The following is a 27193-nucleotide window of genomic DNA, read 5'->3' as shown; positions in this document are numbered from 1 at the left end:
ACAGTAGTTTTGTGTGGATCCTGGAAATGAGTTTGTTTCTACAGACTGCATCACAGTGAATAGGGATGAGGAGTTCAAGTCCTATTCCCACCTATATCTCCAGCATAGAGTATAATTGTAAGCAGAACGTTTCACCTCTCTGTGTCTGCTTCTCACTATTAAATAGGGCTAATGATACTCACTTTTGTTGTAAAGCTTTTATCAGTCTGACTGTGAAGAACTAAGCTATGAAGGGTATGCATCCTCACTGTTACTACATGGGAAAATACCTTGAAGGCTTCTTTTAAATTTTACGGGAGGACACGTCTGTAAATCCAAAGTCAGCATGCAGCATTATGCCTGTTATATTAAGATGAGGAATCTGAATAAACTAGGGTTTGATGCTCTGTGTGTATTTTTGTGCTTTATGTTGCTGGTTGTTCATGTGCATAAGAGGATATTTCTTCTATTACCTAGCATCCTTCTTTCTCTGGTTTGAGCTTTTTAAATTGCCAGGGATAAAAATGAGTACATAAATGGATGTATTTCTAAACCACCTTTCTCTTTATCCAGAATTCCAAATGAGGAGGATATTTCTACGCTGTAAAACACATGGAGTTGCACTGGCTTTGAGAGGATTCAGCTACATGAGCTTTTTCAGTCAGTTTTAAGGAATGTGGTTCTGTTATTGGGATGCCATAGTATCAAACCAAACCAATAAAAATATTCCTTTTATTTCTCCTAGGTATTGTATTTGTATGACAATACAGAGTGATGTGATCTGATTACTTCGTAGGCAATCTATCTGCAAGCTCCCTGTGTCTATCACGCCTCGGTCTCTCTGAAGGTCTTGTAATGATGTTGCCATCAGAGCTTTTCTCCAAAGGTTAAGTGTTTTAGGGAATTCATTCTGAGCAGCTCTGCTGCAGAGACTGTGCTATTTTACTTCTGTTTCCTTTCTGAGATAACTGTATTTGGAGAGGAATTCTGTCATGTTTCTAAACAGAAAGCTCGGCACAATAAATGTATGAAGGAAGAATAAGGTCTGCAAACAAACAAGACTTTCCAATATGACCTCTTTATTTTGAAGAGATCTGTGGGGAGATTAACTGTGGGTAGATGAAAAATGCTAGGTAAGTTGGCGTTCCAGAAGGGCTGTAAGTCTGCCTGTCTAAACCTGAGATCTGTTAAAAAAGATTACCTAAGGAAGAATGTTTCAATATTTCAGATGTTTTTGCTGAGAGAACCTGTATGCCTCTCAACTCTGAAATCATTTGTTAGTTGGGTCTTAAGCTATCCATTCATATTCAGTGCAGACGTGCTAGGTGTTGTCTTCTGAATGCTGGTGTAAGAGTTTGGTCTTGGTTATCCACCTGATGTCTACACCTTTGTCATTTAAAAAGAGATAACATGACTTCAGTGTACTCAAATAGACCATTCTGAAAGTTAATATTAGCTTCAAATTCACTTCGTGCGAGGAGGGCTAGTAGTGATCACATTCCTCCTCAAGATGCAGAGAATAATTGTTAAAGGATGCACAACAGAGCTTCACTGATGCCTTAGAATGTGTTTCCATCTTCAAATTAGGTCCGTCGAAACAGAGAAGTCCTATACAGTATCATCCATGAGTTGTAGGTCCAGGACAGAAGACTGCTATCCAACTTTGTGATGATTCTTTGCTAGGACATACAGTCATGTTGGTCTATTTTTTTAAATTTTTATTAATCTTTTAAGTTTGCATATTAAGCAATGAAATACATATGAAAAATAAATCATTTCAAAACTCAATTGCAAAGAAGTGAGGCTTGATGCTTCCAACGTAGCCCTCCCTGATCAAAACATAAATTTAAAATTTGTAACTTAAACTATGTGATAGACCATTATTATCACTCAAATGGGAGACAGTTTGGGAAAGACAGAGGGTTAGGAGATTTGTAGTCTAGTCATGCTAATTGCCATCAGTTGTACTACAAATTTGTCTGAAAGCAAAGAAGTTGCAGAACTGCTTCTTACATTGATTTCCATCTGTCAGAGATGAGATAAAGTAGCTGGAAAGTGTACAGATGTCCTTCATCAAGCATGGAAGTGCTGTTGTCTGTTGTTCTTCTTGTGGATTGGACAGCCCTTGTGAGTTTGTTTCTGGAGTTCTTCTGACAAATGTAATTTTCCCACTTTAAGCAGACAGAATCAACAAAAATCTTGAACACTGAGGCTTCCAAATTATGAGAAGCTGGATTGAAAAATGTATATTTTACCTTGTTCTTGGAAGTGACAGCCTTGAATGTAGTGGGTATGGTGCTGATGGGTTGACAACTTGACTAGATTAGTGAACTTTTCCAACCTTAGTGATTCTGTATTTCTGTGATTTTGGGTGTTACTGAAACGGTGATGTGTTAGGGCAGAAGAGTTTTAACATACATGCAGTCGTCAGGCAGGAGGTCTGAGACAAGAAAATGCACTGTTACTCAAGATCTCTCGTGGCTCTGATCTATCCCTACCCTCCTCAAATTGATATTAAGAGATCTCCACGCTGTCCATAACTGTACCATTCTGCAGAGTTGAACTGTTTTACTTTGAGGTTTCTCATATAGCTTTGTGATAGTGGAGTCCCGAAGAAACCAGATTCTCTTGACCATCAGCTATAGGCTGCATAGAGTATTTAGGGGAAAAATCCTCCATAGCTTGTAATGCTGAAAATGAGATAACTCAGCAAAGGGAACATAGAGGGAATGTGCTTAAAAAGTCTTAGCTACAAATATGCAGCTAATAATTTGTGTGAATGTTCATAGAATGGCTTGGATTGGAAGAGACCTCAAGGATCATCAAGCTCCAACCCCCCTGCCATAGGCACGTCCACCAACCTCCATATTTCATACTAGACCAAGCTGCCCAGGGCCCCATCCAACCTGGCCTTGAACACCTTCAGGGTGTTCATCCACATCCTCTCTGGGCAGCCTGTTCCAGCACCTCACCACTCTCACAGTAAAGAACTTTCCCCTGACATCCAACCTAAATCTTCCCTCCTTCAACTTAAAACCATTTCCCCTTGTCCTACTATTATCTACTCTTTCAAAGAGCTGGCTCCACTCCTGTTTATAGGCTCCCTTTAGGAGGGCCTATATTTTGGTTGAGCAGCAAAAGTAGCGTGTTTTACTTGTAGACAAATGAACCTGAATTTCAGACCCTAGAGCTGCTCAGGAAAAAGCTGTGCAAATTCTAAGCTGATATTAGAAAGTTTTGAGTCATACTAGAAGCCATGCTAAAAAAAACACTGCTGTAATTGTGTGTGAACTAATTCATCTCAATGGTGAAAGACAGAACTGGCATCTTTGGTCAATATTTATCCAGGAATATTGAAAAGAGAAATCTCTGCTGTCACTCAGACCATTGCATTATCAGAAGGAATCAGCGGCAGCATTCAGAAAGCAAAAATTAACCAAAATATCATTCTCCTTTCGGAGGAAAGCAATTTAACATTTAATAAAAAAAGTAACTTGACTCAAGGGGGGTGAACACACAGCCCATCAAGTCTGCCATATCATTTTTAAATTTATCACTCTCATGATTATAAAATGTCAAGATAATCAAAATACAGGGGAAATTACAGCTGCGATGGTAAATGGATGCTCCGAAATCACTCAGGTCGTGTGGTGCTGTAATATCCCCCATAACAATCCTAACTTTTAAAAGACTTCTATCACGCAGTTTTTTGCTTCTACATCTCTTGGAGATAGCAAAAGTTTGGGGTATAATTTCATCGTTGATCTTAAGAGTGACTTATTAAATCCCTTACATTTGATACACCGCGCAGATAATGAACATGTGCTGCAGAGAAAGTGTCAAAAAGTTTAATTCCTTTTGTGCTCCAACTCTCCGTCTAAATCTGCGTGGGTAATAAAATTATAATCACACATTCACACCTCTTTGCAAAATAAATGTAATGATACTCTGTATTCCCCCGACACAGGCTCTCTGAAGTTCTCCAGGCACTTTATAAATATTAATTAAGCCTTGCACCTCTGCGCTGTGTAAGTGCCGTGCTGATCTCCTTCGTTGTTTGGTGAAGCTGCCGTGTTCTGATTGCTTGGGAGCCCAACATCGTACGCATCAGCAAACTGAGGCAGGGAGGGGAAGTGGTGTGATTAATGCTGGCGGCAAATCCGTGATTAAAGCTGGGGCTGCAATTAAGTGAGTTTGGCTCTCCAGTTCCCTGGTATCACCACCAGGCTCACTCCTTTGGGGACTTCAAAGTATTTTCAGTGCTTTAAATTGGTTTCTGTGTTGAAAGAAATTTAATCCATGGCATTAATAGGTGTAAGATTGTTAATGTGTTGTCACTTGGTATCTCTCGAGGGCAAATGTGTGACAGGAGGGCAGCCACCAACTGTCCTGGGGCACCCATTAAAGGCTCTTTTTTTACAATAAACCATAATAGGCAGCTGTTTGCAAGCATAATGGTGCTTTATTATGGTGGGCTATAACAGGATAACTAAACCCATTCTTTCTCTGTTGGCCCTTTTCTCGCAATGTGCTACTTTTTCCTCATTTTCCAGGCAGGAGAACTGTACCTTCTCCTGGAAGCAACACTTCTCTCCTCTCTTGCCAAAGGGTGTTTTATTAACTCCCAGCTGACTTCTGTTTCCTGTCATTTTCTTCTGAGTTTCCATCTGAAGGAAGACAGTGGTCACGTCATAATTATTTTCTGTAGTAATTGCCACAAAGATGCTGAGTGGTTCCTAATTAGATCAGGCAGCATTCACGGTAAAACCTCAGCGATGCTGTCCAAGGATGTGAGTTTCCTTCATATCTCAGTAATTGAGTTGTACAGCTCGGGCTGGTGCAACCCTAGTTCTCCCCACAGCTTTTGAAGCATACCAGAGGGTTGGAAACAGTGATATTTAAAGAGAAAAAAAAAAAAAAATTCAAAATGTTTTGCCTTAGGTTGTTGTTAATGGGCTGTAAAGCTGTAGATCATTGCACAGTAGATGAGATGTTAATTTGGAGGAATTTATACACAGTACAGAAACACTGGATATGTTCATTGTGCTACTTTCTTTTATACTTATTAGTCAAAGTGACCAACAAGGTGGTTATTGTTTGGGGAACTGACAGTAAGGATATCTTATTCATGTTCAATGCCAGAAAGAAAGGGAGCAATGGGAAAACGCCATTTATTCAACATAGTAGTGGATGGGCTCATTGCCTTTGCCCTCCTATTTATGTTGAGGCTTTTTTACGTAATGCAGAGGAACAGGACATTGATCCAGAGATGGGAACAGAATATTTATACATAGGGTTCTGGGTCTGGAGTTTGGTCTCCTTTTGATCACTGCAACTTGGGAAGGGACTTTTTATGAGGCTGTGTAGTGATGGGACGAGGGGAAATGGTTTTAAATTGGACGAGGTTAGATTTAGACTAGATATTAGGAAGAAATTCCTTACTATGAGAGTGGTGAGACACTGAAACAGGTTGCCCAGAGAGGTTGTAGATTCCCACTTCCTGGAGACATTCAAGGCCAGGCTGGATGGGGCTTTGAGAAATCTTAAAGTCTCCAAGTTTCCATTGAAAAGTAGTAAATAAACCCCTCATTTGCTCATCTACTTACTCGAAATGCCTGTGTGTTACATCAAGAAATCATAGAATCATAGAATCATTTGTATTGAAAGAGACTCTTAAAGGCCATCTAGCCCAACCCCCCCTGCAGTGAGCAGGAACACCTACAGCTACATCCAGCCTGACCTTGGATGTCTCCAGGTTTGGGGCATCCACCACCCCTCTGGGCAGTCTGTTCCAATGCTTCACTAGCTTTATCATAAAAAGCTTTTTCCTTATATCCAATCTAAGTTACTGCCAGCCATCCAGACAGAGCAGGGCTGGTTATTCTAATGAGAAGGAAGAAGAGGCAACTATCTCCTGAAAACAGGCAAAAAGATGGGAGAAAAGTATGAACTATCTCCTTCTATCAGTACCTGTGGTATAATGTTTAATGATAGAAAATGCTACAGAGGAGGACAGAAGCAAAGCAACCTTTTCTTTGTCCTGCAGGTAATGGAAAGTTTTGCTGTTATTTCCAGGGCTTAGTGGTTTAATTACGTTCTCAAAAATTTCATCCTGATTCAGTGTATACAGTATAATAACAGGGGAAAAATGTTGCGTGCTGTACAAAGAGCTGTGTGTCAGCAGCACAGCTCTACTTTGATCTGTTGGCAATGGGGCTCAGTCATCTTTCTCTCTTAAAAAAGATTAGGAATGAATTCAAGAAACACTCTACTTCTCACAGACAGAAGCCAGTGTGAGATATAGGGTGGCAGAGATTCTGTGTATCAGGAGGGCTTTTTTCTCTTTCTCCAAATAGAATTCACATAAATAATTCAACAATACAAAACCTGGTTCAACCTAGCTGTCCAGAGAAAAAGAAGATAAATATTTACAAGATTCTAAGATATATTGTTATAAAACAAACTTGTGGCTGAATTCTTCCCAACATTTTTTGGTCTCTTTGCCATTCCCAGTTGCTTTTGCCAATTAGATTCTCCCCAGTGTCTGTAATATCATTCATATATTTGAAGCTTTTAAGATCACAAATTGATATGAAGGCAGCAATCACCTAATGCATAGTGACAAAAAATAATAATATTTAGGATATATTCCTGCAGTGTGTGGCAACAGCGAATGCTGCTTCTTAAAACACAGCCTGTGACTCATGATGCTGTTTGCAAAATCAGAATCAAACGAGTCGAAATTGCTACCAAAATTATTCCAGTCAGACCTTGTTTGATGTTTTATTGCAAAAATAATTGTCCTGCATTAAAATTCAGAAAGAGAGCTGATCTCTTTGTGTTTCCAAGGATTGGTGATCATCTGAACCCATGTTTGGAGCCTGTGCTTCCAGCTATGGTCTGTGAAATGTATCTTGAAATAAAGAGTATTTGAAAAAATAGATATTTTGGACACAGAAGTCTTTTATCATCATGAATGAAAGGATTTTTCTTTATTCAGAATCTATCAGATCTCTTTCACTGCAGTCTCCAAGCGGAGGCTGTCATAATTGTTGCAGGAGACACTAGTTTTTCATTAAGAGCAGAATACTATTATTCAAGGGATTGTTGCTGAGAGCATCCTAAAACCAAGATGCCAAAGAAATGATCATCTTGGGACATATGCTGGAGAAACACAAAGCATAATGGCTAGGTAGTCTTGTCCAGTGCAATCTTTCGTCTGTTTTTTTTTAGGGTAAAATTAGGGGTCTTCCAACCTGAGCTTTTCTGCAATTTTGTATTTTCTCTGTATTGTAAGGCTTGTATTGAGGCTCAGATGTGGGATGTTCTCTAATCTTTAAGAACAGGTTAAGCCACTACATTATACATTTTGAGAGTCCAGAAAATGAAACAGGAGTTTCTTTCTTTGTGTTGCTTATCCAAAAGGGATGATGTAAGTTCCAACTCAGAACTGGAAGTCAGTGGAACCAAGTAGGATCCTCACCTCAGCTCTGCTTCTTTCTTTTAAGCAAAATGAAAGCGTCCTTACTGAAATCATTTACAACAAATGTCTCATGTAGCAGGCCTGAATAGGTTAGTAATAAAATAAAGCAAAGTAATTTAGCAAAGAGACAAGGCATATTGGTTTTCCCCTAGTGCAGACTGCACTTTTTCCTGCTTTGCTTAAGTTCCTTATATACTCTTGGGTCTATTTTTGATTGACCTAACAAGGAAGAGTTTTGTTGTAAGAAAATGCCTTCTTGAATTCGGCTGTGTAAATCAAGGTGGTTCAGCAAAATAGAATTAATTCTAGATGGAGATACCCAATATTTTCAGAGCAGCTCTTCAGTCAGTAAGCCAGATCTTTAGAAGTAAATGCTAACTGTAACAGACTGAAGCCTGTTGGATAGTTTGGAGGTTAACTGGAGGTTATTGTTTAAAAAGTTTGGGAACAATTCCTTCCCAGAGAGTCCTCTGTTCACATAGTGAAACGTCTTGAAATAATTCAGGTCTAACCACAAAGAAAATGAAAAGAAAACCTAACTGGAGTAGGGCCACCAGTGATCACCTATTCTGATTTTCTGACTTTTGCAATGTATTTTTAACTGTGTATTGCCTTTAAAATAACTTTCCCAAGACTACAGTTTTGAGATATTGATATATTGCTGTTTCATTTAGACCATCTATCTTCTGATATCCTGAAATGGTGGTTCTTGTAATGCAGTTCCTATCAGGAGTCGCATTATTAAAAATCAAATTTCTTTTTTTCTTTTCTTTTCTTTTCTTTTCTTTTCTTTTCTTTTCTTTTCTTTTCTTTTCTTTTCTTTTCTTTTCTTTTCTTTTCTTTTCTTTTCTTTTCTTTTTCTTCTTTCTTTTCTCTTTCTCTTCTCTTCTCTTCTCTTCTCTTCTCTTCTCTTCTCTTCTCTTCTTCTCTTTCTTTTCTTTTCTTTTCTTTTCTTTTTTTGCCAGCCAAAGCTGCTTGGCGTCAACACTGTTGGTAAACAAACACAATCAAATATTCTTCCAGTACTGCATTCCTGTGTGTGTTTGTTGGAACTGCAGCTCATATGAGGTTGGATCCAGCAGTTGTACCCGCCTGCAGACTGGCACAGCAGTATTCCCCTTTGTGCTGAGTTTGAAGAAGGCATGGACTTGACAGACAACTTGAGTTCAGATATGACCAAAATCCCCACACTGGGGATAGGTATAGAAAAGATCATCATTTTCTTCATCAAAATAAATGAATTTGATTTTTGAAAAAGAAAACAAGAATGACTTGAGGTTCTACTATATTTGCATTTTGAGTTATATTGTATAAAGGCCAAGAAATTCTAAATTAAAGAAGATATGCAAGATTCTTCATGACCTTTTGGCTTAGATCATATTTAATATCAGATTAATTTCAGACATCCTGTATTCAGGGACTCATTCAGTAATCTAATAGGCCTTCTCCACTTCTAACTGCTCTAATTGAATTTATTTTTAAATTATCTGACATTTGTTGTGTTTTTTTCTGACAATTTTAATTTATTCTAGTATATATATTTTTTAATGTGTTTGTATGCCAGGGGGTAATGGAAGTTAGAAATACTAGCAGGATACCAACCACATGTGAGAGTGGAATTATTTCAAGGCTAGAATAAAGGCTATAACTAAGAATAATGAGATAAAATCAAGATGGGAACATTTAGACTGCGACTTAAGGAGCCTTGACAGTAAGTTCTGCTGAACTGTGGAGTTATTTCCTAAAGGATATGGTTAAAGCCTCATCATTTTGAAAAGTTGCAACTGGACTGAATAAATTAGAAGATTTACTATACATGGAGCAATCTGAGACTTGTTGGGTAGTAACCGTCTTTTCAGGCTAAATTTTGGGCTATTTCTCCTTCTTTGCTTTATCCTGCTTCTTTAGTAGGTCTGGTAAGAATTTAAGTATAAGCAGGTATGCTGTATTTGAATATAAGATTATCTGAGAAATGTGTGCAGTACAAGACAGCTGTAGAGGAAACAGTCTTTCCCAGTAGGGCCAAGAAGCCACCAGAGCTTATCCAAAAGGGAAGATTTACCTCTTCTGGTCACATCACAAGCAATTGTCTCCTCTTAGTGTCCCCGAAAGAATTGTGTTGGAAGTGCCATAGGAAATAAGGTTGTGTTGTCAGTGGTCTTGTTCGGAGAGGCAAAATTGGAATTTTAGGAAAAGCCTGGAAATGAAAGAACCATTTGGTGGCTGGAAGAGCAAGGCAGTGGTCATGGATGGAGAAGGGGGCATAGCTCTAAGGACCATCAGAGGACATTTTGTGATTATTTTTGTAGTAGAGAGTATGCAAGCTGGGAGAAAGGTTAGAATGATTGCCCAAGAAGCAAAGCCAGATGAATTTGCTGCTGTTAAGTACTTTGGAATCTTTTTCTTTGATTGTCTAACATGTTTAGTGATTCCTGACTTATGGTATGTTGGATAAGCTTAAAGTAGAGAAACTATTTCTGAGGCATTAGAGTGCTGCCGATTTAAAAGGACTGTGGCAGGGATGTGCTGAAGATAAAGGAGAGAAATACAAGAGAAACCAGCAGACAAGTAAACGCATTTTCAGTATTTGGGAGTTTTGGAAAGGAGTTTTTGTCTCCTCCTGACTCAGGTGATCTTTGTGAATAATAACCGTTTCATAAGTAATAGGACACATTTAATATAATCATCATTATCTTCTCTACTACAAGTCTCTTTCTGCAAGGTGGTTGTGATAACTTGAAAAGCAGCAATCAAAATACCGGCTCTGCACGTTAGTATAAACAACTTGCAGATAAATTTGAGCTATTTTATTAATTAACAGCTGTATTGTTCTCCCTTGAAAATCTGAACAGAGAGACTGTAACTGCCCTGCAGAAATTGCTCAGCTGCCGGAGCCAAAGATGGCAGGTGGTTTACTGGGGCTCTCAATAAAGTACCATATTTTTATTCTATCCAGGGCGAATGTGTAGTCAGGGAAATGTCATTTGTTGGCTTTGATGGCAATTCATGCTATGGCCAAGCAATAAAGAGCCTTGCTTGCAAATTATCCAAGAGAAGATTCCAGTCCCTAGTCTCAGACAATACATATTCTCATACAGTATTCATGTATTTAGAACTGTGTTGATGGGATGATAAGTCTAGTTAAGGTGCATTGTTTCTCAGTGTTACCATTAGCAGGCAACACAGCTCACAACAAAGATTTGTGTAAATACTCTAGTGGATTGCAAGGAGGCGAACCTCGTACTGATCACAGATGGATTCTCAAAGTGGTTTTTCCATGATATCTTTCAAATACTTAGATTTATTGTTGAGCTTATCATGGCTCTGTGGATTCACAATGCACAAGAAAATCTGTGCATGAAATCCTCATGCATTTGCTGGGAAAAGGCTGACTGAGCAAACATAATCTTTTTTCCATCTCTCTGTCAAATAGAACTATTCCAGATATTTCTAGCCCTTGTACTTCTAGGCATAGAAAAGCTGTTACTGACGGAGTGTCTTTTTGGACAGACGTAATTTAGGAGAAAATTCTGTACTAGCTGACAATGATGGACAAGAGATATCTGAAGGTGAGCAAGATTTGAGATGCTGCAGTGACTCTTAAATGAGCAAAGAAAGCTGACATAAGAAGTTTACGATGTGGCTGTATGTATAGAGAGCTACTAGCAAATAATAGTTTTCTCAGCCCTTCCTGTGGTGCTCAGGGTGAGTAAATTTCTATAAACCCAGAGGATGTAAGCATGGGTAAGGATACATATCATTAGTTTAGCAAAGTCCTAAATCCAAACTTAAATAAATGCAGGAGATCTGAATGCCAATGCAATACAGAAAGAGTGCATAAGTCATATATATTAATTGCAGTACGTTATGTCTCATAAAGCTGGAAGATTCTTAATTTCTAGACCATCAGACTGAAGGCAGGACAGAAACTCATTAGAAATTATCCCCATGGATCCCCATCAGAAAGAATCCCCATGAATTTTTGACCAAGTTAATTACTGTTTGCTCACAGAAGACATAACTACAGCTTATATTTTATTAACCAAACTACAGCTTGCATTTTATGAACCATTGGCGTGTTCCTAGGTTGGAAACAAGTTGGCTGCTCTGTTAAAATGTTTCCTCATTCTTACTTCTCTGAACTTTTTAATCATGTTTTCTCATTAGCTGCATATACTTGATTAACTCACTGGTTTAATGAGGTGCTTTGGGATGGTGAAGAAAGCAGTCCATTCTGCAAAATGACTTTAAGAAGTTAGAAAATAAATAAAACTGCGCCGATAGATCTCCATTTAGCCTGATCGTTCTTCTTTGATGGAAGAGAGTATCCAACTCCAGCAAGGACCCCTTGTCAATACATTGACTTTCTGATTGGCTTTTGTAACAAGTATTGGCACACCGTGGCTGATATTGGCTTCTTTAGTTACACAAATAAATTATTTAAATTAAGACTAGGTCAATCTTTCCTGATTTTCAAGTGATTAACAATTTAATTAGTTCTTATTGTACTTAGAGAACTCACTTTAGCTTGATATTAATTTATACCATATCTCAGAAAAATGGACATTTCATCTTACAGAGCAGTTTTCCATGAGGTTGCCATGCACCAAAATGAAAAGAAAAGAGCCTAGGTATAAATAAAATTGGGGAAATGAGGGAATGGATACCACTGTTGTGTTTTGTATGATTCAGGTTATTAAGGACAGCTGGAATTGATCTTGACTGTCAAAGACAGTACCATTTTTTCTAGGATTTTTCTTGTGCTCTCTGTGTTTGCAGCTTCTGTACTTGTATAAGTAACCTAAGAATACTGTGAATTCTACCAGAGTTTATGATGACATGCATCAGCGTTTTAGGACAGATTGCTCTGAATTTCCTTTTTCTTGCGTGGAGTTTGGTACACTCCACATCCACATCTCACTTCAGCAGTTGGCAAACTCCTGGAACATCTGTTTTGTATTACAGCTTCTTTAATTGAGGCAAATTGAGTCTGGCAGCTGAAAGGACTCTTTGGAAACAGGGAGATTTCACTGGTCATTACATGACAAAGTGATTACTTAAGGACAGAGGTGTTGCCTGTTCTGGTGTTCATTCAGTGCCTGGTACATTGCTGTCAGGAGTAAACGTGAACGTGAGATTAAAAAACAAACAGAAGCTCTGTGGGGACAGAGAACAGCAGTGGAAGAAGTTCTGCTGTATTCATAGATATTAGTGACTGATTTTCTAAAAGTGATCAACCTTAGCTGTGTAGATTTTGTTTTTTTACAGTTTTGAATGAGGTGTTTCATTTTAACTAATCCTACCTTGATAGATGTTTAAGATTGAGGCTATTTTTAGAGACCTTTCAATGGCAAACCTCTCAGAATAATGAGCAGTGTTTTGCCTCTGACTTTTGTTTTCTTGTTTGTTTTCATCAGGGATACTTTGACCAATTTAGCATCCAACTCTCATGACATCTCATGCTTTTACAACACTTACTGTGTGCTCTTATTGCTCAGGTGATTATATACATAAGGAAAAGAAGCTGAAGACACCTGCAATGATATTGAGTTATATTGCTAACATCTGACAGTATGGATCAGGACATGTTGTAGATTCGTACTAATATCTGGAAGTTCTTCTCTATCTTAGAATCCATCTCTTCTCATAATTGCTGGTGCCAGCTAATGCGGGATGTCCTCTAATTCTACCCACAAATGTAGTTACAGTGGCTGTCTCTTCGTGTCCCATTCTCATTTAGGTAGGATGTATTTTGTTCTCAAATCATTCTGGAGTAAGATCTTCACTTGAGGAATGAAATAAGAGTCCCCTTTCACATGGGCTCATGTCACAAAAGTTCAACAGTGAACACTGCAGGAACTAAAACCATAGAATCCTAAGAGTTGTTTGAGTTGAAATGGACCTTTAAAGGCCATCAGTGACACCTACATCTGCATCAGGTTGCTCAGAGCCCCCTCCAGCCTGACCCTGAATGCCTCCAGAAACACAAGGCATCCACAACCCCTGTGGACAGCCTGCTGCAGCGCATCCCTGCCCTTATTGTAAAACATTTTCTCTTCTATCCAATCAAAATGTCCCTTGTTTTAGTTTGAAACCATTTCCCCTTGTTCTGTCACAACAGATTCTGCTGAAGAGTCTGTCCCTTCTTTTGATACTGAAAGGCCCCTATCAGGTCACCTCGGAGCCTTCTCAAGGCTGAACAGTCCCAGCTCTCCCATGGGAGAGGTGTTTCATCCCTTGGATCATTTTTGTGGCCCTCTTCTGGATGTGCTCTAACAAGTCCATGTCTCCTGGTACTGAGGACTCCACATATGGACATAGTACTCCAGGTGAGTTCTCACCAGAGCAGAGGGGCAGGATCATCTCCCTTATTTTGATTATTTTGATGCAGCCCTTGATCTGGTTGGCTTTCTGGGCTATGAGGGCACATTGCTGGCTCACGTCCAGCTTCCCATCCACCAGCACCCCCAGGTCCTTTTTGGCAGGATGGTATTCTTCAGGATGTGCGGTTGAAGTTCCTTAAATCTCAGTATGAACCTGACGATCTTCTAGAAAATAACTGCAATTTGTTTTCTTCTGACTTCCATCCTGACATTTGGTGTCCATTCTGAAAATTCAAGCTGGAATGACAGTCTGTATTTTCTGGATGAGCTGAATTGTACGTTCCAGTTTATGATGGGGGCTGTAGAACATGTTCAATTCCATTCCATTGTCACTTCTTACTGCTTCCTTAGAGCTGTTCATCCAGTTGTCATGTTCTTCTGTGATCTTACCATTAATACCACTAATGGAAATGGATGAAAGAGAATTTTGTTTGTTTTAGGGAGTTTTCCAGGAGAGGGCAGCCATAGTTAATTCTGGGTCAGTCTGTGTAATACAGTGTGAATACAGATTACCAGCAGCATTTGGCTGTGATGGTCCATTGCCCAACCTAGTTTGTGTGCTTAGTTCTTCTAATTTGTTTTTTTGTTTGGATTGAAAGTGCATAAAAGGTAGACATTTTCAGAAATTAATGATAGAAAAGACAAAGTGCTTAATAGGGTGGTTAAATCTCAATGCCCCGTATTTGCTGAAATTGCAAATGCTCTTGGGAGCAGTTTCCATTATATGCCACTATTTGCCTTATATACTTTCCACCACCTTCATTCTCTTTCCTCAAAAACATTTATGGACAAGCATGCCCAAACTCTTGCTAAAGGTCTGATTTTTATTTTTATTTTTTTTTTAAATAGTCCACTGCACTGAAAGCTCCTTTTATTTCTTTAGGAACTTAGAAAGGATCCTCTCTTCTCTCCTGTTTTACATGATGAGGTGGTGCATAAAACCTGTCTGTGTCCAGATGTAAGGATGGTAAATCAGCACTAAGGGACATACTCTGTATCTATAGCTTAGAGGATGCACTCAAGACAGCAAAAGCTGTTTTTTTTTTCTTTGAGTTGTTTTGTGGGTGTATTTTTTTTTTTTTTGTTTGTTTTTTAAGACAAACAACTGACTTATGTTTCCTGGACCACCACATGAAAAATAAAGGAAGGCTATAAGAACCGTGGAGACAGATTCTTCAGGTGGGTCTGTTATGATAGGACAGGGTGAAACGATTTCAAACTGAAAGAGGGGGCATTTAAACTGGATATAGGGAAAACATTTCTCACCATAAGGGTGGTGAGGCACTGGAACAGGTTGCCCAGAGAGGTGGTATATGTCCCATCCTTGGAGACATTCAAGATCATGTTGGGAGGGGCTCAGATTAACCTGATATAACTATCTAGATCATCTCTGATTATGTGATTCTATGAAAAATCTTAGTAACATCCCTGTTGTCAAATCTTCAGATAATGTAAAACGAGGGATTTTTATGAAGTTAAAAATCTGGTTTGAGAGGTGGTGGGATTTGGGGAGGGATTTTTGTCTGTATATTGTAGGAGTAAACAGGATGCTGTCAGCATCACTCGGCACGTAAATCCACAAAATAATAGATGACTTCAGAAGTACTACTATGGAAGCCATGCAGATGTTCCATACACTGGGTTTTTATAGAATCATACTACCATTAAGGTTGGAAAGGAGCATTAAGATCATGTAGTCCTACCATCAACCAATGACCACCCTAGATCAAATCCCTCAGTTCCACATGTACCTTCTTCTTGAACACATCCATAGACTGTGAGTCCACCACCTCCCACAGGGCAGCTGTTCCAGTGTCTCACCACTCTTTCTGAAAAGAATTATTCCTAATATCCAACATGAATCTTTGGAGTTTTGAAAGCTTTTAACTTCTATTTTATTTCAGCTTTCATAGCTTATCAGACCGCTCCGTGTTGCTTTGCCTGCTGTGGAGGATGAGGAGTTAATAATATCTACTCTCTGCTTATGCATCTGTGAGTCTCTAGAAGGAAGACCAGACAGAATACTGCTTCTGTAGATGAGCTGATAGCCCTGGTCCGTCTGCTCGCAGAGCCTTGTGCAAATAATTCTTAGAAAAGAGATCTAATCAGCCACCACACTATGCTGATTTGCACATAATTGTATCTGTCTTTTAAAAGCAGTAGATAAAAGGACTGAATTTGATACCTGCTCATTGCTCATTTTTCCAGTGGTTCTGCAAGCTGGAGCAGGTTGCAAGTTTGGAGGAAGGGATGGTTTTGCCACCCAAATGGCCAATTAAAAGGAGGGGGATTTGCAGGAATGCTTCGCAGCACTTGACAGGTGAATCATAAGGCACAGCTCTCAATCTCAGGTGTGGAGAGGATTTAATTTAAAAAACTAGCTGAGTGCAGTGTTCCTTTTCTTCTCTCTCTCTCTCTCTCTCTTTCTTTTTTTTTTTTTTTTTTTTTTCCCCAACCCAAAGACTTCATTTATGGTTTTATTTAAACCTGAAGTTTTCATCCTATCTGCATTTCACTCTGGTGATATGTGATGACTGTACTCCTGCCAAATGCAGTGATGGTGAAGAAAGGGTTTTTAGGCTTTTACTTTAACTCTGATTTAAGAGTTCTCCTTTAAGTAGCATTACTTTTATTTCATTTTCTTTTTCCATAAGACCAGGTTACCTTTAGCCACTTCCTTTGTGTCCTAGAAATCCTCAGGCTTTAGCTTCAGTTTATTGTTAAGATTCATTCCTGTAAGATGTTAGCGGATTGAAACACACCCTGATGAGCCAGCATAGGGATTTTGTAACTTTACAAATCAGAATTTTTCTTTCGAAGTCATTGTTTCCTCTTGCTCTTGTTGGGTAGCTCGTGTATTTGTCTCTGCTCAGCAGAAACTCCTTGCTGTTTGTTGCTCACAGGTTAACTCATCCCTAAAATGTCCCAGTGTCCCATTTGGAAAACTGGTGCAGCGCTCACGTCCTTGCCTCACTATAGAGCCTTAAGATTGGTTATGTATGCTTTGATTTTGTTTAAGATGTTTGCCTTTGTTTCCAGTTCTCTTACTAGTACTGGCTGGACATCTCAGGAAAACAGGTCTGCATAATTCTAGATGCCACACAACTTGTACCTGTGAGCAGTTAATAACATAAAATACAGCTGTCCATAAGAGCTTACAGTCTCTCTCTATATATATATGCTTTAGTATATATGATGTTTTTTCAAGGTGCCATGCCGACATGACCAGTTCAATCTTTGAGGTTTTCAGTAGATAAGAAGGCACTAGTTGAGAAGTGTCAAAATCAGTGGAGATGAGATTTTAATTGTTCACACTCACAATTTAATTAGATCTTAGGCAGAGGTTTGGCAATGTAGACAGAACGAAAAGGTCAGATTTGGAGAAGTTTTGTAAGAAGTGGCATCAGGATTTAATCACACTGGAGGAGTGAGTCATGAGAGGGAGTCTAGTCAATTAGGAAGGTGAGATTGGCAGGACAAGTTTTGCTTTGAAGTTGGGTAGGTAGAGAAAGGAAAAGACTTCAGGAAAACATCAGGAGCTCAGTTCTGAACATGATATGCATTAGCAAATAGTAGATTACTAACAGAGAGATGTCAGAGAGAGGCCAAAAGTTTGGGTGGTTGATGACTCTAGGCTTAAAGATACCTTGTTTTCTGTATGATTGTTAGTATACTCCGTCTAACTAGGAAGAATATGGATTTGTGTCACAGAGGATGACTCAAAACTTCCTCATACATATATGTTAGCGTGATTCTTACTAAGTGGGTTTAAACTAGATTTTGAGAGGTCGTGATGCAGAAGAAGGATGTGACCAAAATTAAAATGTAGTAGCACCGTAGTAGGACTTGATAGTTTCCAAGTCACATCTACTTGGATTACTGTGCCATGCCTTAATACACATATGGCAGACTAAACTAACCATACCTAAAGGAATTAGTGAGAGTTTAACTCAATCCACTAGCAATTAAAGCAATGTAGAGCCATTAGAATGAAATACACTGCGACTGGAATCTTCATTAAGAATATGTCCATTTTAATGTGCACCTCTGCTTTTGAGCAACTATGGTCTGTAGACATGAGCCCTGTGTAGCCCCATGTACATCACACCTCTGTACATAAAGTGCCGTACCAATACAGCATTGGTACCTGGAGTTGTTTAAGATCTCTTCTTCAGCTCAGCTCATTGCATTTCAGCTGTGGTTGGGCTGAAGGCAGCCCATGAGGCACAATGTCCTAGTGCTCATACTTGAACAGTTGCTGAAATGTGGTAAATCATCTACCTGCCTGTTAATAGGAGGTTATATATTATCTCGTACAAGGCTTTGGCTACTCTACAGGGATACGCAACTCGTATGGCCTGGCCATCGCCTGTAATATTTCATGGTTCCTTTTTAAGACAAGCATGGAAAAGGGGTCATGTACCCATCATTTTTCTTTAAGTAATGAGTATGACTTTTTTTTTCCACTTTCGTTAAGCATTCTGCTCTAAGTCTATACATCTGGGCATGGAGGTACATGCTGTCTTGCCTCTCTTCTCATCTGTGTTTGAATTCTTTCTTGCTTCAGACAGCACATAGCATATTTCATCCTACAGGAGCCCCAAACGCTCCTCAAATATGACAGTTATGCTTCACATAGGAGTGATTTAAATAGAAATTGGGAAAATAATAGCAAGGTCTATGGAAAAAAACAGTTATGGATGATCCCTTATTTATGAGATATATGTATAAGTATGATCTCCCTACAGAAGAGCCCAGAGCACCATTATATGCTTATTGACTAGAAAATAATGCTTCCTCTTCATATTGCCATGTCCAGGGCACGTTAGAGCAAGAAGATTTTGTGGTGAAATCTATGTATTGGACTTTGCATGCAGAGTTTAGTACCGGAGCCAGTTTTATGCTTCCACCATTGCACAGCACTTCGTATGCAACCATGCATTACCTCCCTATTGTCTCCATAGGGAATGGGCTATGGTCAGCATGCTTATCACTTGCTGGAGCTCTCCAGCCAAAGTAGTATCTACACCACACTCACTGTGAGATCAGACAGGCTCCACATAAGCACATAAGGGCTGCAGACTCTTTTCTTTTTTTCACCATTAACTTTTCAGCCACAAGTCAGAAACTATCACAAAGATTGCTGGAGACCTTTAAAAATCCTCTCTGCAGAGAGAGAGGTTTGTCTGACATCCATCATTGCAGGGTGGCAGAAAGGAGAGGAAATTTTAAGTCTCATTATGCAACCAGTGAGGAATAAGGTGATTTTCTTTCAGTAAGCTGTAGGTTAAAGCACATGTTATTCATCACCTGCAGCATTTTTGCACAAAGCCACCAGTGTACAAAAAAATAGCATTTTACAGACTCATAAGTGTTGGTTTAGTGGGCATACAGGTGATGGGTCGACAGTTGGACTAGACGATCTTAGTGCTCTTTTCCAACCTTAATGATTCTGTGGTTCTATGAGAAATACCATGCAAATCCTGGGATAGTGAATTTTCCAACTACAGGCACACACTGTATGCAGTCTGACCTTCTGGCGGTATAGTGAATAATCAAAGGAGTCTTCTGCAAACCTGCTTGTGATTAATAGATAAAAAGAGGTTGGCCCACATTCAAAAACTGAGACTATTTAAGCAAACTGGGGCTACGTCATGGAATATTTTCAAACAAGTTAAAAGGAGCTCAGGCACATGGGGAAGAACAAAGCTCCGAGAATTTTAAAATTTCAAAGGTTCTGCTCTGAAGCGTTTAGCTTAGGAGTGGACACAAGCAATGCAAACACTGAAGTGGTTATCACTTTGATAGCAAACTGGGCAAATCACCAGATGATGATTTATCTTGGCTGCCAGAGGAGGGATGAGACAAGCAGGTGCAATCCATGTGCCAGCAATTCCACAGCGCAGGGTAGAGTCTGTTGTAAAAGGCAAAATAAAATAACTCCCAGCAAAACCAGAGAGGTTAAAGTGAATAACTCGCTTCTTCACTGCTCTGTGGTTCACGTGCGTTCAGATTTAATGTTTGAAGATCCCACGTATAAGTTGGAGGCAGTCAAACCACAGAGCACCAGGAGTGTTAGTGCTTCTCTTCTCAGTGAGCGTGACCCTGGTAGTTCGAGTTAATTGAGGAAGACTGTGCTACTTCTGAATGTTTACAGCCTAGATCAACTAGCGCTGAAACTGAATGCTGATCACCTACCTGCCGAGGAGAGATTTGGGGATTAAAACTGGACTAAACACTGGACTGATTTGGAGGAAGAAAGCTTACTCATTCCAAATGAATGAGATTGAAAAGTCCTTTTGTAAGGTGGAGAAATCCTTTTGCAAGGTGGAAATATCCTTCCTGCAGCATCCTCTGTCAGCACAGAGTTAAGAACAGACACAAACTCAAAGCAATTTGGCAAGAACGATAATCGGAGCAGTTGGGACCTGTCATCAGCATACTGGCCACTGCAAAAGAGTGATTACATAGGAAGACACAGGCAATTATCAAAGACTAATTGCTTATTGTTGCTAGAACTATATTTTAAATGTGTTTTCTTTTTTAATTGCTTTTAGAACAAATAAAGTGTCCTTAATTCAATCGTAAAATGTTTGGAAATGGGAAGCCTGCCAGGAATCGAGCAGCTCAGAGGTCTTGTGAAAGAAACTGCCTCTTTCAGTAGCCCACATTCGTGCTCAACCATCCCATCCTCTGCTAACCTTCCTGTTTTCAGGGCTGTTTTCCTGAGTTGGGTGTCTCTGTCTTGATGGTGCTTGCAGGTGGTTGCAGTAGTTCATGCATATGTTTTCATGTGTTTTAATTTGTTCCTATCCAAGGATTTGACCCAAAGAGGAGCTGAACTTCTCAGATCCAATGGGGGATTTGAACGAGCAGGCTCTGAACTCACTGGGCACTTTCCAGAATGGGGCTAGGGATATCTGACAAGGTGAAATACTCATGTAATTTGAACCTGTTAGAATACCAACATCTGTATACCTCTGTGCTCTATTGCTGCTGAATGCTATAAAATTACAGAGGAGTCAGATTTGGCTCCACATTGTATGAAAATAACAATGAATGAAGAAATGAACAGGAAGATGCTATTCCAAGTAAAGATGCTGAGGGCTACTGTGAGGAGCAGATCCAAACTGCATTCAGAAGATTTTATGCAAATAGCTAAAATACTCTCATGTTATTAAATAACCATTCAGCTTTTTCATGATGAGAGTCACAGGGAACACTGTTTTTTTATTCATAGAAATATCTTTTGTATGGATGTATTCAACTCTGAAAATACTGCAGGACTTCGTAACGGACAAGCAAATGTAACCAATGCTATATCTCTATGTGCAAATAATTTGCATGATTGGCTTGGAAAATGAAAGGGAACTGGTCCATGTGAGGGACTGCAAGTATGAGCAGGGAAAACAGAATCAGTGTTTAGGTTCACTTACCAGACGAATCATAGATTAGAGCCATAGAATCGTTAAGGTTGGAAAATACCACTAAGGTTACCTGGTCCAACCATCACCATGCCCACTAACTATGTCCCTCAGTGCCACATACCCTTTTCCAGTGCTCTTTTAGGACAGCTAGAAGCAAAGCTGGCCTGGGCAGACATTTTAGTCAGCACATTCAGTTTGGTGAATACAGAATAACTGAATCACTCTGAGAGACTTTCACTGCAGCAGCTCCGCCTTGGGCTTGTGGTCTTTGGCTCTCCTCTATTGAAGTGCCTGATGGACTTTATCTGGAGACATCGGTGCTGATGCTGCTGCTTTCCCTCCTCCTCAGATCACATCTTCCTGACAAGAATGAATAAAAATAGTATTTTGGAACAGTTTGAACAGCATAAAAAAATCTTGATTGAAATTCCTCAAACCATCACAGCACAGCTAAGCAATGCTTACTTTGCTGGTCTTGAAGATCTCTTCTACCACTTGTGTGAGATTCACTGGGCATCCCTTGCCTGGAGTTTTGTTCATGGACTTGTTCATGGACTGCTCATGACTTATGCAAAGCCATGCTGCTGTGAGGAGTTTGCTGCAAGCCCTGAGCCAGGTTTCCCACTGTAGAGAATGGCAGAGGTTAGCATATCTGCCTCAGCTGGGATTCAGCATCCAATGTAAAAGCAAATATCTAATGGGAATTTCTTTGTGTAAAGATGAATACAGCGCTGCCTTCCTCTGCAGCCTGTTTTTATTTTTAAATTAACCCAAACCTGAGGAAGGAATATAAGCAGTGCTGAAATATGCATTTCCATTGAGACTGTGTGTTTGTGTGCAGCTTTCCAAAATTAAGCTTGCACAGTGGCAAGTGGGGAGTTGGGTGTGGAAATGCAATTAGCTGTGACTTGGAGTTCTTATCATCCAAATGGGCCAACAAGTGCAAGTGCTCACTTGGAAACTTGACCAAGTAGCAAGAACTCCTTAATGTGCATTAAAATGAGCAGAGTAAATAAAGCAAAATGTTAATAATATTTCGTATTCATTTCCAAGCTGCTCCTTTGGGTGATGTAAACTGAAGTGCGCTTGGCAGGTGATGTTAAATGATGTTTTTCCTGTGGAATGGAAGCTGTCTTCCCACTAGGAGCATTTGTGCCTTTTTCTGGAGAGTTTTGAGATCCTGAAGGGAAGACATAATATGTAATCTGATGTGTTATTTTTGCATCGTTGCCTCCCAGCCTTCTTGTGATGTAAGTAACAGGCAGACTGACCTAGCGCCTGGTAGTCCTGCCTACAGCAGGGGGATTGCAGCTGCGTGATCTTTAAGGTCCCTTTCAACCTAAGCCATTCTGTGACTCTATCAAGTCAGTATTGCCTATCAGGTGGGCCATGGAATAGTTTCTCCAATGGGTAAGTGAGTTCGTAGAAATCCTCAAAGGCTTGGTGAAGGCTCTCAGTGAAAGAAAACAAGGCTTTCTGTTCTTCACTACTTTTCAAGCATTACAGGGTAATGCTGGCACCCAAGGATGCTTCCCGTGGAGAATGTATGTAGGTAAACAAGCAGGAGAGAAAAAAGAGAAAAGGGGGAAAAATAGATAAAAAAAGGAGAAAGAAGAAAAGAGAAGCAGAATTCTGTTGGCTTGTTAAAATATCTAAAAGGATTTTGCTTTTAATTAGGAGATTGCTTGGTCTTTTTCTGCCTACCCACAGCAAGAGGTTCGAACTAGACAATGTTTAAGATCCAACCCAAGCCATTCTATGATTCTGTGATTCTATAATTCTATTTATGATTATTTACTTTTTGTGTGATGGCCTAAGTTTTAACCCCCACCTTTCTTATATAGTTTATTTATGTTGTTTACACTCAACTCTTTCCTTTAATTTTCTGAAGTAGTATTTGTCTTGTGCCTGAATCTTGGGAAGCTGGATATATGGCCACCACTGTCTTCTGTGTGAGCGACTGTTTCTTCTGATTCAGAGCTCCTGTATGCTGAAACCAGTAATGATTCACTCTCACAGCAGTGGTGTGAGCAGTCTCAGCTTTTACATGCCATCTGTGTTACTGAGCTGAATCTGCAGAAACGGGACCCTGTGCACATGGCTTTTCCTCTGTTCACGGATGAAAATATTAAAGCAAATCCGTATGGTCCATGAGATGTTTTCTGTGTCAGGAAGGGAGTGAAGCTGCCTGTCAAACCAAGCTGTTCCCTCCGATGAAAGGAGACTGTTTTTAAACACTCCTTTCCATAGTATTTTGCACGCCAGCCATGTGTGTTTTCTCATCTGACATCTCATTGAGCTCCTTGGCTGCGGTACTGCGAGAAGGAAGGGTGTGCTGGGAGGGAAGGAAATAATCTCCCAATATGTACACAAGCTCATGTGCGCACATACTCTTAAATCAATCTTAAATGAATTGATTTATTTTTTTTTAATGAATATGAAAGAAAATTAATCTGGTTGAGTCAGGCTTAATTGCTTCCCTTTTGTTTAGATTTTCTATTTTCGCACAAGCAGTGCTCTGAGCTATTATTAGCTACAAAGGTGGAGATAGAGGGCAAAGGGCTCATTTATAATTCCTACAGCAGAGCACTGAATTTTAAAGCTAAAAGGCAAGTTGATGAGCAGCTTGAAAACACAGATTCATCCACTTAGCTTGCTGAGTGTTTCTGAAGGCTCATGCTGGTCCAGGGAGCTCTCACAGCTGTGGGACCTGCTGGCTGGAGGAATGAGTCAAAAAGAGATGTATTTGCAAATGAAAGCACTCACCTTGCAGAGAGAAGCTTGAAAACAAGCTGATTTAGGCTCATGAACTGGTATTAATGCGTCATTTTTGAAAGAAGCAACTGGACTTTGCTTCTCAGGCCAAAAGCTGAGAAGCACTAAGATTATATGCAAACATACAAACTCAATTTTGTGATTAAAAAAAATCAGTCAGTTAAGTCTGGAATGTATCCCAGGTAATGGGATACCATTACAACCACCATCTGCCTCCAGGATCTCAGGGCAATCCCGCAATAAGCAGTTTAATCATGTTGGGCAGGAGGTCCTGCAGCATTAGGGTGTGCTATTGCAACTGGGGACCAGGTTTAGTGGGCACTGTTGGTGATGGATGGACGATCGCACTAGATGATCTTAGTGGTCTTTGATTCTATAATTCTGTGAAGACAAGCCCAACCTCAATCAGTTTTTCTCACCCTTTCCTAAAATGCAGTGGCTATTACAAACTCCTTTTCCTTCTCATCATCATGAGCTGGGCATCTCCTTTGGAAAGGGGAGGGTTTTGGCAAAGGGACCATTCCAACTGGGACACCAGCGTGGAATTTGGATGGCTACAGCTTGAGCACTGCAGGATTTCCTCTTCTGAGCCACTTGGATCTGGGATGTGCTGCTGCATGGGGAAGCTTTGTTCAATGAGGAGTTTTCCCACCTCTGGAATTAATGTCCCTTTCTGACTACTTTCTTTGGCACTAGTTCTTTTTCTTTAGTTGCTGTACTGAAGCTTGTTCAGTTTGCCATGCTAAAGGGCATCACGAGAACATGCATCATTTTGTAGTTTTTCTTCTAAGGCAACAAAACAAAAATAAATTTAAAAATAAAAATAAAAATGAATCACCCCAGTATAAAATGTTTTTCTCTCTGAAAATTCCTGAAGCTTAAAAGGAGTTTCTTTTCTTGAAGAGGAGATATTACTAATGTAAATGTGGTGCTGTTGGCAGAGGAATAATATGCTGTCTATCATAAGGCAGGCGACTGAGGAGGAGCTGGAGTGATGGAAATGCCTCTTGGGCATGTGAGATTGTGGGGATAGGTATTCACAGAGAGGACGCTTTCTTACATGTGCCCAGGGCTTTCTCTTATCTATGAACATGAACCCACGGTGAAATAGAAATGTTCCCATATTAATAGTGCATCGGAGATAGCCCTCATCTGAAAAACACAGTAATACTGCACAACTGGGAGCCCTTTCAGAGCAGGGAATTGGACTAGCAATTTCATGGTGTGTTAGTAACAAAACATTTTGGTTCTGTATAAGCAAATGGCAAGGTTAGTGGACACATCACTCCGGCTGTCATTGTCCCAGCAGTAACCAATTTAGAGGCTTCATATTTTTCTGCTATCCCAGTAAGGGAAATAAAAGTAGAAAGTTAAAAATAGAAATCCCAATATGAATTAAAGCACAAAGAGTGAACAAGCTTGTAGTATCATTGTATAATTTTAAAATCTTTTTTTTTTTTTCCTTATTATCTGGATGATAATATATGTGTTATACTGCAAATTCTGGCAGTGTCTGTCCTGCTCCAAAAGGTCACCTCGGTACAGGAAGATGTATTTCTGGCTATAACATGTGAGCATGGACACACAGCCCAGGATCTATCCAGCTTCAACTTGCATTGATGACTCCTGTTTAGATTTCCCTTCACCTGATGCTGCTTATGGGCAAGAGAAGCATGAGAAGTGTCCATGGCTTTGGCTTTTAGGAGGAGGTTAAATGGAGCTGGTTAAAAGATTTCTTCTGCTGCCTTTGTATGGAGCATAGTCATTTCTTTTTCATTACTCTCTCAGCATTGATGGACATCAAACCTTCATGAGCTGGTTGTTGCAAGTCATTTCCTGCAGTACCACTGTATACAACACTGCAGCACTAACTTTTCCTAAGGTTAACTGTCATAGGATCTCATAATCATGGAATATCAAGAGTCGAAAGGGACCCAAAAGGATCATCAAGTCCAACTCTACATTGGACCACCCAACTGTTACACACTCTTGGTTTCAGTTAGGTTATTTTTTGTTGCCAAGTTTCCTAATGATTAAAAAATAATAGTGTTTCCAAAGCAGGAGCCAAACTGAATGTGGAATTATCTTCTTGGTTTACAGATATCCTCGTCGATGGCAAGCTTTGTGACTGTGACGTGGTGGTGGACTGCAAAGTGGGTGACCCCGTCCCACTGCAGGTGAAGCTGACCAACTGGAGCAAGCACAGCGTGGGACCCTTCGCGCTCACCATGACGCCCTACCAGGATTACCAGAATGGGGTGCATAACTATGAGCTGCAGGATGCCATCACTTTTGTGGGATCCAACACCTTCTACATAGATTCTGTAAGTTTTTCTGTCGAAGGTATCACTGTTCTGGATGATGTGTATTTGCATAAAAAAGTTTCATTGCTTAATTGTGGTTTATAAGGGAGATTCATTTTGGAAAAATGCCATGATTATGGTGGCTATTGCTAAAAGTGCTGTGGGCTTAGGGAGATAGAACTATCATTCTGAGGTGGTTTAAGACTGTAATTGCCTGTATTGTAAGCCACCAGCAAACTATTGGAGTCAGTAACTTTGGTCACTCCAGATTTGGCAAGATGTGAATGAGTAACTTAGAAAAAACATGTAATATCATATTGCCTGTCCCGTGAGCCATCCAGTGCAGCCTACAGTAATAGGTTTTAAGTAGCTTTTTCTCTTCAGTGCATGAGAGTTAGTCCCCTAGGCTAAGCCAAGGAAATCATCAGATCAGCTTTAGTTAGATCCCAAGGAAGGAAAAAATAAAAATGCTAAACATTAATGACCAGAAAGATGAGCTGGTTCATTTCCTGGTCTCTTAGCTTTATTTTTACTATGAAAATAAAGAGAAATAGAAATGCAAAACTTCATTTAAAATGGGACAAAAATTTCTATTTAAAATAATTGAATTTTTTAATTTTCTCTCAAATTGTTATTTTGGAATTTCATGTACAGGAGTTTTTTGCTTGTGAAGCAAAACACTGGAAATAGCTCTTGAATATAGCTACTCTCTCTTGCATCCTTTTCCAAAAACCAGCAATGACAAAAAATCAAAGGGATGAAAAACATGAACTATATGACAGAGTGGAGTAAGCAGTATCTCTGGTAACTTATAAACAAGAGGGGAAGGATGACTGTTTAGGA

General features: G+C 39.7%; 1 protein-coding gene across 2 annotated transcripts in view; it reads left to right on the top strand.

Annotated features, from left to right (window-relative positions):
* The window catches only part of TRAPPC9 (trafficking protein particle complex subunit 9), a 467199-nt gene that overhangs the window by 430684 nt on the left and 9322 nt on the right, over window positions 1-27193 (top strand). For both annotated transcript variants that reach the window (XM_085221735.1, XM_085221734.1), the window contains one exon: window positions 26148-26371. In XM_085221735.1, coding sequence (XP_085077861.1) covers window positions 26148-26371 — 224 coding nt within the window. The remainder of the gene's footprint in view (window positions 1-26147; window positions 26372-27193) is intronic.

The sequence above is a fragment of the Meleagris gallopavo genome, chromosome 3 (genome assembly GCF_905368555.1).
Source record: "Meleagris gallopavo chromosome 3, MGAL_WU_HG_1.1, whole genome shotgun sequence".
Lineage (NCBI taxonomy): Eukaryota > Metazoa > Chordata > Aves > Galliformes > Phasianidae > Meleagris > Meleagris gallopavo.
This window is presented reverse-complemented; position numbering and strand designations above follow the sequence as displayed.